The sequence below is a fragment of the Crassostrea angulata genome, chromosome 9 (genome assembly GCF_025612915.1).
Source record: "Crassostrea angulata isolate pt1a10 chromosome 9, ASM2561291v2, whole genome shotgun sequence".
Lineage (NCBI taxonomy): Eukaryota > Metazoa > Mollusca > Bivalvia > Ostreida > Ostreidae > Magallana > Magallana angulata.
This window is the reverse complement of record NC_069119.1, coordinates 34,600,913-34,618,749: the sequence shown is the minus strand read 5'-3', so window position 1 is coordinate 34,618,749 and position 17,837 is coordinate 34,600,913. Positions and strand designations below refer to the sequence as shown.

At 32.1% G+C, this 17,837-nt stretch overlaps 1 protein-coding gene across 2 annotated transcripts; it reads left to right on the top strand.

Annotated features, from left to right (window-relative positions):
• The first annotated feature begins 1,467 nt into the window (after positions 1–1,467).
• Positions 1,468–14,767, top strand: LOC128163099 (ras-related protein M-Ras-like). 2 transcript variants are annotated; one of them, XM_052826590.1, is made up of 6 exons: positions 1,468–1,836; positions 1,918–2,277; positions 4,186–4,339; positions 8,910–9,009; positions 9,356–9,435; positions 10,733–14,767. In XM_052826590.1, the coding sequence occupies exons 2-6, from the start codon at positions 2,097–2,099 to the stop codon at positions 10,800–10,802; spliced, it is 585 nt and encodes a 194-aa protein (XP_052682550.1). In that variant the 5' UTR covers positions 1,468–1,836; positions 1,918–2,096; the 3' UTR covers positions 10,803–14,767. The 2 variants fall into 2 exon arrangements, with proteins under 2 accessions (XP_052682550.1, XP_052682549.1); XM_052826589.1 differs by having other exon boundaries at positions 1,468–2,277.
• Positions 14,768–17,837: the final 3,070 nt, after the last annotated feature.

Below are 17,837 nucleotides of genomic sequence, written 5' to 3'. Positions count from 1 at the left end.
TTTTAATAAATTATCAGTCATTTTCGCTAGCCAAGGGTCCTATTCATTATATATTGCTCATGAGTATAAAAGAAAGAGACCAAATGAAGATCAGTGGTCAAAAGTATAAACGAAAGTATAAAATAAGTGAAAGCATGCAACTCCAGGTGCCTTCAAAATCAATTTTCTCTCTCGTGTCGGGAGTACTCTACAAAGTAAATATACCTACATGTATATTTAAAAAGTATTTTTTTTTTAATTTAGGGGGCAGTCGAGGCTTTTACTAGATATTATAGTTGAGGATGGGTGCTTGGGTGTGGTGGCAGTCACTCGCGCTTCTTTTGGAAAACTATGTATAATATTTACTACAGTCCGACGTATCTGACATTTTCCTGACCTTTTTAACGATTTGATATTTCACATGCCAGGAAAATTGATAAAATCGTTAAAAAAAGCCAGGAAAACGTCAGATATTTCGGGCTAAATATTTACTAGATTTCGTAACACCTGCATGTGAAAATCATTGTTGCAAACCACAACAAAAGATATTACTAGCTCCAAGCTCTAGTTAAAACGACTCTATAGCGGTAGTTTGTTTAATTGAAACATGAAAACTACAATGATTTATTTTATATGTCCGTACAAAATGTAGATAAATTAGACCTGCACGTATTACAATATTCTATGAATAAAAGTGTATTAAGTTTGAGAGTAGTATTAAGTTTCACGACAACAATTAAAATGGCTGCATACATATTTTCAGGCATGTTTTGTCCAATGCCAGATATTTTAAAAATAAATAGGTATAGTTTTTGAAATAAAGAATTTTTGTTTATAAATTCGTTTGTGACTTTTACTGGTGTCTTGGCCTTCAATGCAACTTAACAATTCGAAAGTCTTCGAAAACATAAATTGCTAAAACTTTTTTTTTTATAAACGGTCAAATAAAGATAAAATAAAATAAATATGTTATAAACTATGCACAAGTTTATTTTTTCAATGGCAGTTGATCAATGATCATTCAAGTCTCGGAAGGAAAATAAAATTTGAAATATTGCCAGCTGCTGGAGCCAGATTTTTAGGTAAAAAAAGAAAGCCGAGGGCGTAGATGAAAATAACTGAAATTCTTGTGACGTACAGATTCATGGCAATTCTCAGATTTGGTCATCCGTCGTATTTTTTTTATTATTCATTCATTTTTTTTTTTTTTTTGAAGAGGTTGTTCATAAAATATTGAGAATTTTAACGTTATATCTTTTACATGGAAAGCTCGGAAAAGTTTCTACTGTTTTACATAGTCAATGATGTTTATAGAGATGAGAACTGTAACAGTTAACCCCCCCCCCCCCCCTCCCGAAAATTGTTTACGCTGACAGGTTCTAAAATTAGAACATTACGATCACTAAAAATATCGTCCAATCATTTTCCTCGTTCAAAGGAATCCTCAAATTGCAGCCAATCACAGGGGGTTTAACAAGCGATATACGCGTTTAAAGAACGTCATGGCAGTGCAGGGGGATCAAAGTACTACATTGTAAACAGGTAGGCTAGCAGTAAATCGTTTCGTGAACCAGAAAATGATCTCGGGGACTCAGGTATTGCGATCATACCTACACAACTCCACGTGTTGCTGAGAAATGACGCCAGTGACATCACAACCCGCGCGGACTTTCATCAAATTGTTTTGATATGTCACCCCGTTGAGGATATTTATCGATATTTTAATTTTTATTTTTTGGGATCTACTATATTTTTGTTTGAGTGAGTGATTTTAATTGAGGAACATGATTGTGTTTGATTCTAATCACTGAGTAAACGTAAAGCATATTGAAACTACAGATCTCGGACAACATACAGGTAAACGGAAATACGACAGTGCGAATTTTCTCGGAATATTTAACGTTTAATGCACAGTTAAAAAGGAAATTGTTGTTTCAGGGAAAACTGTGATACACCTGTGAAAGAAAAATATATCTGCGGAAAATATTTTTTTCTTGGAAGGTTTAAGGAACATATTGACCACAACAACCTACAGGCGCCTGTTTTATATGACATAAACTTCCCTCTTAATTATTAAGAAAGAACCCAGAATCCAGAAGGAAGATTTAATTGACAGAATGTCGAAGTCTCACAACGAAATCACGTACAAGCTGGTGGTGGTTGGGGATGGAGGTGTGGGAAAGTCGGCCCTGACTATCCAGTTTTTTCAGAAACTTTTCGTCGAAGACTACGACCCAACAATAGAAGATTCCTACATTCAACACACGAACATCGACGGACGACCATGTGTTTTGGATGGTACATATACTTCTATCCGATTACTTCCTTCTCATTTTGCATTACAAGATATCTCTTTTTCTGCTAGATTCTTTTATTTCTCTTTTTTTAAGTATCAAATGTGCATATTTTAATAGCACCTGTGGTTGCACATTATATATATAGATACACAGATGTTAATCTACAATAGCACTCAGCTTTTCTGTGTGTAAATAAAAAGTATATACGAGAGGATGTTTTGATAGATAGTTGCTAGGAGAGTCACTTATTTAAATAAAAAAGAAAATGAAAATGCATCTAGATAAACATGATAAAGAAACATCTATTAAATATGACTCCATTTCAAATGAACAAATCTCAGGGTAGTACGGTATATATCTCAGGATAGTATATATTTTTATTAATAATATAATTTAATAGAAAAGAAAAGTTACTGTTAGGTATATAGTTTTAAAAGACACAACATAGATAACAGGTTTGAATTCACTTTGAAATTGAATTACAAAGAGATTCAAATCAATCACTGAATTAAACTTTCAACAAGTGTATATCCTGTTTGCATGCAAATTGTTTTTCACTACACGTACAAATCTCTGTCGTGTCAACACCTCATATTGCCAAGTATCTGTTGTTTGTCCACTCTCGGGCGGTTTTAAACTCTGTCGACTTTTTATATTTACCAAGTCGAGGATATCTACTGTTCATTGCCTTTAAAACTATGTGCCTGCTAGAGCTATTATGTGAAAAGGGGTAAATCCTGGATTTGTGGCCTTTCAATGTCGAGGGAATTATATTTGGCACATTAATATTATATTATTTATGTGATGTTATTTTCCAGCTAATCATATGATAATGTAATGATATTTACTTTGTGCTATTTATGTGTCCATAACTGTTTATAATAACATACATACAATGTATGTTGCGTGTCATTAACCCATAAATGCATTATAAGCATGCATGATTTTTTTCCTCGCTGGTGATAATGAGCAATTTTGAATAATTTTTCAGAAAAGTTTAAAGCTAATTGTCAGTGGGTTGTAAAACTGTAAGTTATGAATTATTGAGTTGTTTTGAGGACTTGAGGTCTTTAACCTTCATATTGTCCAAACACATATAGGTTAAGTTACCGATTGATTGCACATTGGCATTTATTCGATTGATGTAAACTTACTATCTTTCTCTTTCCACTGTTTGTTGTATGACATAAGATATAATCTGCTCCTATGGACAAAAATGAATTAAGAAGAAAATATGGGCTGTACGTCATCTGTTGTGTTCGGTGACTAACTGAACATATTTTATGTGCAATATATATGGCTATCAATATTTGGTCTTGATAAAGCAAACACATTTTGTATACACAGAGAGTTCAAATCATTGGCATTATGTCAGCATGTCTACTCCTAGTTCAGAGGATTTTGATATTGACTCGATCATGACAGTCATATAAATTATTTTGATATATATACGTCAGTCAATCTCCATTTTTCTGTTTGAATTATGTAACTACTATTTAGCCTGAATAATAAATTTTTATATCAAAAAGCAAAAACAAAAGAAAACATATAGATCTCTAAAGGAGTAACACAGAAGACAAATCCTTTGTCACTTTTCATCATATAATCACTGTGATATGTGACAGTGCTAGCATCATTTTCTGGTCTAACATAATTAACATTTTAATAACGACTGTGATGTAGAAATGACCTACTTAACATGTGATTGCAACACATGTTCTGACTTAATTTTACATTGTGACTGTAGACTTACTTACTTTACGCTGTGATTGTAGTACTGATCATCTTTGTGATTGTACTTCTGACCTACTTTCTGGTGTGATTGTATTGACTTACTTTTTGGCCTGATTGTAATTCTGACCTACTTTCTCGTGTGATTGTACTGACCTACTTTTCGCCCTGTTTGTAGTACTGGACACGGCGGGTCAGGAGGAGTTCAGCGCGATGAGGGAGCAGTATATGAGGAAGGGGGACGGGTTCCTGCTCGTGTTCTCCGTCACTGACCTCCACAGCTTCCAGAACATACAGAACTTCCACACACAGATCCTGAGGGTCAAGGACAGGTGAGGGGTCAAAGTTCAGTTTGTTAGAGAATCAGGCATAACATATTTCTTCATGCAAATTTTGAAGGTTAAGGACAGGAGGAGTATAGTAGACAGAATTCTTCCACACACAGATTCTGAAGTTCAAGGACAGGTGAAGGGTCAAAGTTCAGTTTTGTTAGAGAATCGGGCATAACATTTTTCTTCATGCAAATTCTGAAGGTTATACCGGTAATTAAGGACAGTAAATTATGTTTTAGAGGAGTATAGTATGCATAATTCTTCCACACACTGATTCTGAAGGTCAAGGACAGTTTAGGGTCAAAGTTCAGTTTGTAGGAGGGTGGAGCCAAAAATTATTTCACATACCTTCACGTTCTGTGTGTCAAGGATATTATGTAAGGGGTCAAATTCAGCACAGATTTCTGTAGGATCTAAATGAAAAAAAGATTCTCCATCAATTAAAGTTTTAGTGTGGAGCAACAAAGAAGTGAATTCAGACCACCTTTAAGAACTGTTTGTTTGCCCTCTCTCAACTAACTGTACAATGTATAATGATTTATTTATGTTAATATAATTTCTTATCATTTTTATCTATAGTTATTGCCTCATAATCGCCATGGTATTTGTGGCATTCTCTTGAAAAATATGTTGCAGATTTCAAGGAGGCTCAGTCACTGATTATTTCACTTTGGTATAGATTATCACTATTACCTATGATGTCTAGAGGTAAAAAAAACTGGAATTTTATTTTCTCTCTGCCTCCCTCTTTCTTTTTCATGCTAGATACATGATATGGGCCCCCAAAGATAAGTAGATGGGATTCTATCAATCGTTAGAAGAGAGCAGGGAGCCTCTGACATCACTTGTCATACTTTGGCAGGTTTCTTATCTGGGTCAAGACGATTTTCATGTTCTGATAAAACGCCTTCTGTCTCAAGAAAGAAGGAACTGCATTTATTTTTCTAACATATTTCCGGTTGGTGATTTCTCCCTTGTCAGTTTAAATAAAAGCTCCTTCTATATCAAGTGGGTTAAAAGAGAAGCTATTGGATTTAATAATCTGTAAAAAGATTTTTTTTTTCGGTTTTGATTGAAGCTCTCTGGGTCAGCTTTAAGTATTTCCTGTTCTTTCTGGTGTTTCAATGACATTAGAATAATTACACACTCGAATATCATGATAACCTCTAGCATTAAGTGACACCCCATTTTTTATGATTCATGAGTTTTGAATTTAAGGTACCTCACTACATCAAGACTTATACTTTTTATGACACTTAAGTCAGAAGATGGCAATTTCAATGTTTCGTTGAATTGTGTATCAACCATTTTTGTTGAATATCATCATAGCTCAGTGGTTAAAGAATTGGGCTTGAGAACCGCAGATCACAATTTCGAATCCACCAGGCGCTTTTGTTCAGAATTACTAAATAATTTGTTGGAAATCATAAATGTTTATCCAAAAACATTTCTACTGATTTGAGGAACTTTTTCAAGGGGTAGTGAGCCGGCCTCCTTAATTATGCTTGTGATAAAAACCCTGTAATTAAGGAAAGATTCAATTCTAGCCTAAAAGATAACTTCCATGAGTAATAAGACTAGTAAAAGGAAGAATAGATCTTGTGATTAAATCAGAGTTAGAAATAAAACAAATTTATGGCTGGTGACCCCAGGGATTCAGTTTTGATTTGGTCGTAAAAGTCATGTTTATATTCATATCAAACTCTACAGATGACAATGATAAAAAAGGTAATACTTTCATTATAGTTGTTATCTGATCTTTTTGTTGAATGGGTATATCACCTGATAGCAGGAAGGTAAACTAGTTCCCAATGTCACATTCCAAATGGACAGATACCAGATAACTACACATAATATGTAGGATTCCAACCCAGTCTTCACTCCTATTTTCTATTTAAGAGGGCTCTATGGCCATTTTAAGACTATGTTGATCTCCTTGTTACGAAGAGCTCTATATAAAGATGTAAAAAGGTAGACTTTAAAAATAATATATCCATATTTGACATTAAATAGGTTAAAAAACGGGGTTTTTTTTCAAGTTCATGCCTTTGAAAGTTTATTTTTCTTTAAAAAATGAAAATTTATAGCTCAAAACATAATTTCTAAAAATTTAAGGTAGAACTGATGGTTAATTTGTTGATTGCCCAACCAGCCTCCTTAAAATGCTTTTCCCATCGCATGGCCTACCACAGCATAGGAAGGCAAGATAGGCCAAAACAATAAAAAAAGATCAACAATCAGGGCAAGTGTTTTAAGTAATTCAAAAGAAAAGATTCGGTAGCTATGCTCCCAGCTTACAAGTGCATGTATTAATTGTTATAAGTTCTCACTTTGACTTCTCTAATGATACAAACTTGTATGCTTTGTTGAGGTTTTGCTCGATAGAGGGTTGGCACATCACTATGACCAAATCACAACAGGGGAATGGGGGCCCTGTGATTTTGCTGACTAAAGGTTTGGTATCATTTTTGGGTCTTCACCATGGCAATACACTGCAATGATATGTCATGCTTTCTGATGGAATATGCATGACCATGATGACTTTTCTCTAACCAACTCATTGTGTTTTCTGTCACAAGTCTTTCCTGAAGGGGGTACAAAAAACACAATGTTTACAAGTTGAATTAAAGTCATGTACATTGTACATGATGTACCATGGAAAATTAACCCCTCCTGATATATATTCGTAAACTTCTTTTCAATAGCCTGATATTAACGTCATTTCAGCAGAAACGTGTAAAATTGAATGTGACATCATAGCTGTATAATATCAAATATTTATAATCAGAGATGGAAGTTATCAACTGCCTATGATAAAATCCTTAAATTTAAAGAATGCCATGGATATGTGCATCTTGAATGGGGATTTAGTCTAATCTCCTTCAACTCACTACATGTGCGTGCACATACATGCACACATGCTTGTGCATGACTGCATGTGTTTTGTACTGTGCAAATAAATTGGCTTTATATACCTTATATCTAAGTCAGAGTTTGATTTAAAAAGTTAAAACCTGGTATTGAAATTTTTATTTCAATTCGTATGTACTGAGCTCTATACTGCTGCGGTATTTTAAAAATTTTAATCTCTTTTTAAAACCCAGTGGGAAGGATAAAAAGAGCTCTCTAGTGAAATATTTTTTTTTTGAAATTCTTGGTACATCTCTTTCTTTACTTTAATCAGATTTACCTATTTTCGGATCGTTTATATTGGATATATCAAACCTTGGTTAACTTCAAAAGAGGTTTAAATGGCCGCAAAAATGCTTGAGAAAAAACTCTTAAAAAACTTAACATTGGTGATTCAACAAGGGATAATTGGATTGATTTTATTAATAGGGAGTTGTTTATTGGTGCTTTAATTGTGCAGAAGTATTTGTTGCTCAGTTAGGGTTAGATCAGGTTTATTTCAGGATTTAAGAAGTCAACTCATTGTGTATGTAATCTGATCTTACAAGTGATCCCATCATATTTAGTGTAAATCATCAATGTCATGAGCTCAGGTGCATATGTCCTTTTAAATCCATAACCATTTTGTGTCCAGTAGAATGAGAAGTATATATAACATTCTTAAAGTTATCTCCCTTTGTCAGGAAAATTCTTTGTTTGAACTTTAGTCAGCTGGTTGGGCAATTATTATTTTGTCAAAGTAAAGTTACAATCTTAAACCAATTTAATTGCAAACTGCTGTTTGCAGAGAGAGAGAGAGAGAGAGAGAGAGAGAGAGAGAGAGAGAGAAAGAGAGAGGGAGAGAGAGAGAGAGTTTTCACCATGAGCTTAGATTTTAAATAATCTAAAATGCTTAAGAACTGTAAAAATGCAAGACACCAGTATGATAACTCTCTTGATTGTTGTTGTTTATTACAGCCAATATTTATATAATTATGTGTGATTAACTGTAAGTGTTTGTTTATTACAGAGAAACCTCCCCTATGATACACATGTACTTGTATAATGATATAAGATTTGTTGTTTATTACAGCCAATCATTGTGTAATGATATAAGATTTGTTGTTTATTACAGCCAATCATTGTATAATGATATGTGATTTGTTGTTTATTACAGCCAGTAATTGTATAATGATATGTGATTTGTTGTTTATTACAGCCAGTAATTGTATAATGATATGTGATTTGTTGTTTATTACAGCCAATCATTGTATAATGATATGTGATTTGTTGTTTATTACAGCCAATCATTGTATAATCATATAAGATTTGTTGTTTATTACAGCCAATCATTGTATAATGATATGTGATTTGTTGTTTATTACAGCCAGTCATTGTATAATGATATGTGATTTGTTGTTTATTACAGCCAATCATTGTATAATGATTTGTGATTTGTTGTTTATTACAGCCAGTCATTGTATAATGATATGTGATTTGTTGTTTATTACAGCCAGTCATTGTATAATGATATGTGATTTGTTGTTTATTACAGCCAATCATTGTATAATGATATGTGATTTGTTGTTTATTACAGCCAATCATTGTATAATGATATGTGATTTGTTGTTTATTACAGCCAGTAATTGTATAATGATATGTGATGCGTTGTTTATTACAGAGATACCTACCCTATGATACTGGTCGCCAACAAAGTGGACCTCGTCCAGCAGCGCAAGGTCACAGAGGACGATGGCCGCACCCTGGCCACAAGGTTAAATGTGAGTGTCAAGGTCAATCAAAGGAAAGAGTTTGATTGTATGATGGAGCAGTATATCAAATCATTGTCAAATAATTCATATTATTAGCTGTAAAATAATTCATTGCATGTGAGAAAAATTTGAAGGTTTATAAAAAAAATATTTCTTGCCATGAAACAGTCTATTTATGTCTATTAGTTAAAAGTTTTAGAATTTATTTCAATGATGAATTGTCTCTTTGGACCAATGTTTTACAATCGGAAATAGGTGGTTGCAGAAAAAATTGTCATTATTTATCTTCTAAAGACAATAGCAATACTGTGTACTTTATAAGCCTCTTTTTGATTAGCTGTGCACTGTTTTGTAGATTCCGTACATAGAGACGAGTGCCAAGGATCCTCCAATCAATGTGGATCTTGCATTTCATGAAGTGGTGCGGGTCATCAGGTGAGAATATTTTACGTTCGCAAAAAATGTAGTATTTTTCCTTATATGAGCCGGCTAGAAATTAAAAATGTTAATTTATGCGTGAGCTTTTTAATGGGTCAATAGTCATATTCATGACATCACAATGATCATTGCATAAGCTTTTAGTTTGATGGTTGTTTTATTTTGGCTATAACAATTTTATACTTTTGCCAAAGTAAACACTTCTCAAATGCATAACCACTAACTGTAATGTGAATTTGGAAGTGAATTCACACCGGTACATTTATTAGCTTTATAAGGAGATATTTTACCTCCAGTTTGTTTTTTCCACTGGAAGTAGAAGAGAGTTATACGATCTCTCTATCATTTAGTTAAAAGAGACAAGAGTTATCTTTCTTCAGGTGTAATAGTCAGCAAAATCTTTATTATACAATATACACATCATCATTGATAAACAAATAAACAAAAATAAAACTGAAGGATTCTAGAAATATAATATTGTTGTTAATTTCCAGTACATAAAATGTATGAACTAAAAATAAATCTTGTTACAAAAATGCAATCTCTTTAAGATCAAGTAAGTAGCAAACATACATGTGCAAAACCAAGAATTTGTCCTTGAGTTGGGGAGTTGGAGTTTGGTGGGTTCTGAAATGTATGTGTTTTCATTGGGTGGGTGGGTGGATGGGTCAATTTTTTTGGTAACTTTACTATAGGAATTAATTAAGCCACCCTGAAATTTGTCCGTGTTTTCATTGGGTGGGTGGTAGGTCAATGGTTTTGGTAACTTTACTATAGAAATTGGAGTTTGGTAGGTTCTGAAATAACATGTTTTCATTAGGTGGATGGGTGAGTCAGTATTTTGGTAACTTTACTATAGGAATTAAGGTGTCTCACTACACCTTGAAATATTTTCTCAAATCAGCAGAAAATTACTTGATTATGAGAGAGAGCATGATAGATGAGAAGTATAGATGTCAAATAGGCGAAAAAATGTGCAATTTTAGAAAAAAATGAAATTTTCAAATATTTCATTCCGTAAACATAAACAAAAGCCCCAGGTGGATTCGAACTCATGAACTGCGGTTCACAAGCCTGATACTTTAACCACTGAGCTATGACGATATACATCTGAATCGATTGATACAAACAGTTTAACAAAACATTTAAATCGCCATCTTGTGACGTAGAGTCTTAAAAAGTATAAGTCTCGGTGTAGTGAAGTACCTTAAGCCATCCTGAAATTTGTGGGGGTACTTCCCTTCTGTAGGTCTGTGCCTGTAGGATTTAAATGACTGATTTTGTTTATCTACAGGCAGCAACCGTTTGACCCCAAACAGCATCGACGGAGGAAAGCAAAGAAAAAGTTGTGCACCATTCTGTGAGGAAGACAACAACACAGCATTGAAACACTTGTGTGTCATATTAAGTCCCCATAAAAAGGAGCCATTCCTGAGCTGAATCATCTCTGTAGAGAGGAATCTTCTGTACTTTGTTATTGGTGGAGTCGTCGAATTATCAGTGTTAAATGGCATTGGTTATTTGAAGAACATTTTTGTATGATAAATTTTTTTTTTATAGAGTCTTAGATTTTCAATGTTAAATAACAGAAACTAATGGGAGTTAACTTTTGGTTTGGTAATTATTTGATTATTTTGGAGAGAAAAAGAAAAAAGAAAAAGAAAGTCTCCTGATTTTAAGTGTCAAATGGCATTGGTTTGTTGTGACACTTTTTGTACATTTTTTAAGGAAAACTTTTGCTTTTTTTTTTCAATTAAAAAAAAAAGAGGAGAAATTTGATCTATATGTACAAAAAATGTTATCGCTGACAAGTGATGCTTGGTGTGATTGTCTTGATTCCGTTCTACCTCTAGTCAGTCTCGATTCAGTTGTGGTGACGAATATTCTTGTTTTAACCTAACTAGGCGGCATGTTTTGTAAATTGTCTGATATTTACTTTACCCAGCGGGAAAGTGGGTGATATAGAAATATAAACTATGTTGTTCATTGATATACCTGCATGTAAAAACTAACCCACCCTGGTTTCTTTAGATTAAATGAATACAATGAATACTCCTTGTGACAATAATTCACAAGTAAAACTTCTTGCTGCTATTTTCAATGTTCAGGTGTACCGGTAAATGAAGATGAGCCATCAATTCTTTCTCAGACAAAATTAGTATTTATGAGAGATTCTTTATTCATTTTTTTTTGCCCTCAAGATCCACATAGAGGAGTTAGATTTAGTTATTTTTTAGTTTTGTATTGAAATCCTTTTCCTTCTAAATTTCTTATCATATTCATAGTTGCCAGAGTTATCTGTCTTAGAGGAGTATTCTGCCGTTGAATTTGCTTTTCATGTTGAGGTTTTATACATTCCATACTCTTCATTCCTTACAAATATGATCTCCTGAGAGTTTTGTTTTCATGTTGGGAATGTATGTTGAAGCTGTTGTTTCCCTTGTCACATGTAATTACCAATTCTCGATGAATATATTATGTGTAATAAGATGTAGAAAGTTTTTTTCAATGGCATATTTTGAAACTATATTATGAATCAAAACTGCTTCACAAACCATGATTTTTTTTTTACAACCATTGTGTACATTTTTACGTTTGAAATGTGTAGTCTTAAAAATTTCAACCATTGTGAGAATACTGTAGATCCATGTCATTGGATCCAAATCACATTATGTTTCTATATACACTTACAGATTATTTAGGACTCCATTCAAATGACAATGTGGTTTTCACTGCTTCATTTAATTATTTATCTGAAAACCATGCAGTCATATATGTTAGGGGATAAGTACATGTATTAAAAACTTCACAATTAGAATGTTGATGTGGGAGTGAAAAAAAAGGTTATTGTGCATACATGTATACATGTAGTTATATATCCTGTATGTGATATCAACTATTTACAATCAGTGTTATTCTATAGGGCAAGTATACTGAAGCTCAGTAAGGTTGTAGTTAATAGTACTGCTTTGACTTAAGGAGGTTGGATGGTCAAATTTAACTATCAGATCTGCCAAAAAAGTTTAAGATGTGTTTTATTTAGCTATGAACTATTATTTAGTAAAAAAAAAAATCCAAATATTTTAACTTTTTAGATTATAGGTATTTTGCAACATTTTTAACATTGCAACATTTTTACCTACCCTGTAGAGCTCTTCTTCTTAAGGAGATCAATACAGTCAAAAAATGGCCACGTCCATCAAGCCCTCTTAATAAAGTATTGATTTAATTGCATTGAGTTTAATAATGCAGTATGAAAATAAGATTTTCTTCATTTGGGAAAATGATATTTTACCAAGTTTTTATAATTTATATGAGAATGCTCAAACTGACAGAACAAATTTTATTGTTTTGAAAGAAATTTGATATGACCAATTTAATATAGGTAATGTTTTCATTTTACTACTGCTGTTTCAAATTAAGGAACAAATGTTATGGACCATTGTCAAGTTTCCATTCCATACTGAGTATCGGTCCACCTTTTCGTATATTGATGCATGCATTCCTTACTTTTTGTTTGTAGACTAATCGTGTGTGTTTGAACAAATGTATATTGTATGTGATATTAAATCCACTCGTTATTTATTGCAAAAATATTAATTGTTGAATAGAAAATGTAGAATATTTAGTTTATATTTGGTTAAAAACATTTATTTACAAAGTTAAGTAACAATTGAAATTTGTTTTTATTAGAGCTCTAATAAAATTCCCTGTGGCGTGGTTAAGTTTTTCTTCTAATAGAGGGAAATCTTGAAAAAAAAGATAATTTTTTTGATACTTTTATAAGTATTTTCAGATTCTGTCAATTTTTTTGAAAAGATATAATTGTACAACAAAAGTATTTTCTGTTTGTTTTACACTATATTGTGTGGACCCAAGTGTGTTTTAATTATTTTATTTGTTGCTTATATGTGATCATTGAATCTTTTGGTACAGCAAAATTACGGTAAGCTGGGAACCTCGTAAGAAAGCTTTTTACGTGATTGTATTTATGTTTCAATTTTTGATTTAAAAGTTAGGGTTATATTTATATGTTTATAAATTTTTGAACAAATTTAAAACATGAAACCTATAGGTTGTATTATATATGTGTGTGTGTCAAGTTTACATGCTCAGAGAATGAGCAATATTTTTTCATTAATTGTGCCATTATATTACATAGGTTGTTTGCTGTTTACACATAATACACAAAATACACCCCCTCCCCCCAATCCATCAAAGGTTGTATGAATTGTATCTTTGAAGAACGTCATATTGGAGAACTTACAAATTCTCCGGTTCAGTGGTTGTACACACATTTTTTCAAGTCGTATACACTTACGGTGATTTTTTATGAACGGCATTTCTATTTTTAGACATTATTTTCTATGACTTTGACAAATCCACTTAATTAAACCCTGGCATTACTGTCATGAACATGTGTATAAGTAAATACGTAGGTAAACTTGATGATTGTAAGGAGAAAATTAAAGCAGCTAGCATTTACAATGACCTTGTTTTTCATAAGTTAACTATTAAAATAAGCAGATCATTAAAGCTATTTCTTTCAGCATAATTTTTTTAGGCCTATATAGAAGGTATAATGGTCTCACTTCTGTAGAAACTAAGCAGCTTCTATTTAATTATACAGCAATCATAATATTTGAGTCATTTTTTCTAGGTGTTTCCAAATGTTTTCTTTTTTAATTATTCACAATTTTTTTCAAGGTGTAAGGATTTTAACACATTTTTTTGGTAAATGTTTGATGTCTGTGATCCATCATTGAAATCCTGATGGAATGATAAATTTTACCAAAGAGGGGAAAACCAATTAAAGACAAGATACTGAAAGTCTTATAGGATAAGAAATACTTCATTTACAATGATCATTCATCGTTACAGTGTATTGTTACCATGTTAAATTATCTGCTGTTTAACCATTTTGCTTTTTTATTGAATCAGAAAGAAAACGACGTAAATTTGAAGTCATTTATTTTTTTGTTTGATAGAAATTTATAAAGAAATAATGTGTAGGATATATGTATATATCGCTATTTTTCTGTTGCAAGCGATGTTAAAAGTATTTACATGTTGTTTTGTAACTCCATTTTATATACATGAAGTTGTATTCATGTGAGGTGGTGAAAAGTGGAAGCTGTTGCTACTACAAATCCATTTTTAAGTCGATTTCAAGTCGATTAGTTGCTCGGCTTTCTTCGTAAATTCCGGAAAAAAGCGGAAACAGTCAAGCGTCTGGTTGAACCAGCGTACCGGCTGACATTTTTGTATTTTTTCAATGTTAATGGTTTAATTGATTAAAATAATTATTGAATAAATATGATTTTGTCAATCTTTTCTTTATTTCTACTATTTTGTTAATTTTGAGATAAAACAGATGTTTGTAACATTCAAAAATTTCTTTGATGGGACAGTCAATGTTTTTTTAAGGGCGTGGGAGGAATAACTGTCAAAAATAAATTCCAATGAAAAGGGGACCTAACTGTCATTTGCAGTATAATCACAAAAATGGAATGCATCTTGGAAAGGTAAAAATTATAAAAGCCCCAGAGGGATTCAAACTCATGAAATTCGTAGTCAACGATCTAAACCATTGCGCTACGATGTTAGGTAATAATTTTGGACACGACAAAAATTATATGATTCTACTTGATTTTATTGTTTATCTCGATAGAAAGTACGTCACAATATGGAGGTGTCCCATACCAATTTGAATTAGGGAAATGATGAAGAAACAAGATTACATTGACTCGCAAAGATGTGGAATACATTCTGTCACGGAATGTACACTTGGCAACAAATCAGTTTGCAATGAACTGAATATGGTGATAAGAAAGAGAGTTACATTTGAGGGTTTAATCTTGACCATGAGATTAAAAGAGATACATTTACCTTTTATTATTTTAAAACGTATTTGTAATTAGCTCCTCTCAGTACATTCAATACTTTGATTTCCTTTGAATACATTAGAATTTTTCTAAACTCGTCTAGATCTGTTCTTATGTAAGGTTATTGTAAAGTCAAACTTCACCGGAGGTGAGTAACGCTGATTTGGGGCAGTAACAAAAGAGGAGATTCATAAAGAAAGGTTTAAGGTTGCACCCCCACCACCCAACCAAAAAAATGAAGAGGTAGAAGAGAATGCCTATGATCAATCATTGGTAATAGGAAAAGGAACAAAAATCAGGAAAATTTCGATTCCAGAGTGAGTTATCCCTCTTGCAACATTGAAAAAAAATCCGCTTAATTTTCAGGACAACAATGAAATCTCACAAGTTAGATTCGAATCAGAACTGTACTACCCTCACTTCTCATCTCACTATTGAGTATACATAAATTAGGTCAATACATGTGAAGGTCGGTAATAAAACTTAAAAAAAATAATTTTCAACGATATTTTCGAAATATTTACTTTAATCAATGAAAAAATAATGCATATTTACATGTATGCCAAAAGAACATTTCTCTTGAATAGGTATTTTTAATTTCATGAAACTGATATATATATAAATTGAAATAAATGAATTACTGACGTTAGTTAAAACGAATTAATTCAAATGTTTACATCATCAATCCGGGATTTAAATAAGTAAAAGATATTTAATTTAACATTCTGAATTATTTGCTGAATATGCATCACTTGAGATTCTGAGGCACAGAATGAAAAGGTTGATTTTGGCCTTTCAATAACGAAATCCAATTTCCCCTCCCAAAAACTGAATTGTTTACGAATCATAACTTGCCTGTTTTAGTATTAATAGTTTACTGACGCAAAGATAAGAGAAATATACATGTATGTATAAGATATATATGATATCAATTTATCTATGACCAGAAATGGATTTTTTTTTGAAGTAGTAATGAACGAATTGTCTGAAGGTTTTCTCTGAAGTATCCCATATTTAGTTCGCGCTTTTTAAACTTAAAAAATATATCGTCATATCGAATAAAATGCTGTCTTTCCACAAATTTATTTAAAAATTAAATTTGTTGTTATGACTAAAAGTAGTCATAACAACAAATTTAATTTTTAAATAAATTTGTTGAAAGACACTTTATTTGAAAAATTAAATTTGTTGTTATGACTAAAAGTAGTCATAACAACAAATTTGATTTTTAAATAAATTTGTGAAAAGACACTGCTCAATCACGTTTGAATCAATAACAGTTAAATGCATTAAAGGGGCATGATCACGATTTTGGTCGAAAATTGATTTCTCCGATTTAAATGTTTAAAACGTTTCAGTTATGCATTTCTAATAATATTATATTCGACTAAAATTTGAGTGTCGGTCGTCGAGTTATGAGAGAGAGATACAGAACTCACAATTCTTTGTTACGTAAACAAAGCTCAGTCAATTTTTCTTTTTTATCATTTTGAATGTTGGAAAGAGAATTCCCGGTTAAGACCTAAAATGAATGTTACAAAAGCTTGGGACTGTTTATTTATGTTCAAAACGCATTAGCAAATAGAAAAAAATCAGGCTGGCTTGAAAAGTAACTTACGCTGGTATACAAGTACTGAATCAATGTAAACAAAAACACGGCACGATCCTTCATATAATAAATGAAAGAATAGTGTGAGCTCTGCAGGTATTTTGCTTGTAACCCTACGACTGACACTCAAATTTTGCTTGATCATTAGAAATGCAATACTAAGGATTTAATTGTAAATAATAAAAGTGGAAAAATAAAATTTGACCAAAATCGTTACCATGTTCCCTAAAACTTACTGAAAATATTATGGTATAAAAAGATATACTATTGAAATTTTCAAACTTTGGGTGTCGATGAATTTTGCATAATTATGTAATATGAATATGATAATTTTGTGGTCATAAGCGTGGCTTAGATTTCATGATATCGAATTTTAAAATCTTGTAAAATCCAAAGCCCCGAAGAAAAGATTCTGCTCACCAGTTTCAAAAAAACGTTTCAGACGAAAAGATTCACAAATTATACTGAAACCTGCATTACAGAAAAAAGAATTATTTGTCACCTACAGATAAGATGAATGACCTAATTTTGAGACACGCTATGTAAAGAAAGGTATTGTCCCCATTTCTTTTTTCAGATAAAATCGTTTTAAGTAAAGACATTAAAAGGAGAAGCAATTTAGATTTTCAGAGATAGGAGATTAAATAGAAAATGAAAATACGACCCTAGTTGTTTGAAGCACAAATGTATTGTGAAAGAGAATCACACTGAAACGATGCTTATCTACCGTGTGTATTCCATAGACGTATGCAAAATACATGAGAAATATTGAACAGTTTTAAATGGGTATTTTCCGTGAAAATTGCATTTTATTGAAAATTATTCTAATATTCTCGATAAAATTATGAAGAATCAACTAAAACAGTGTAATGATTTAAATACATTTCATTGTATTTGTGCTAGTT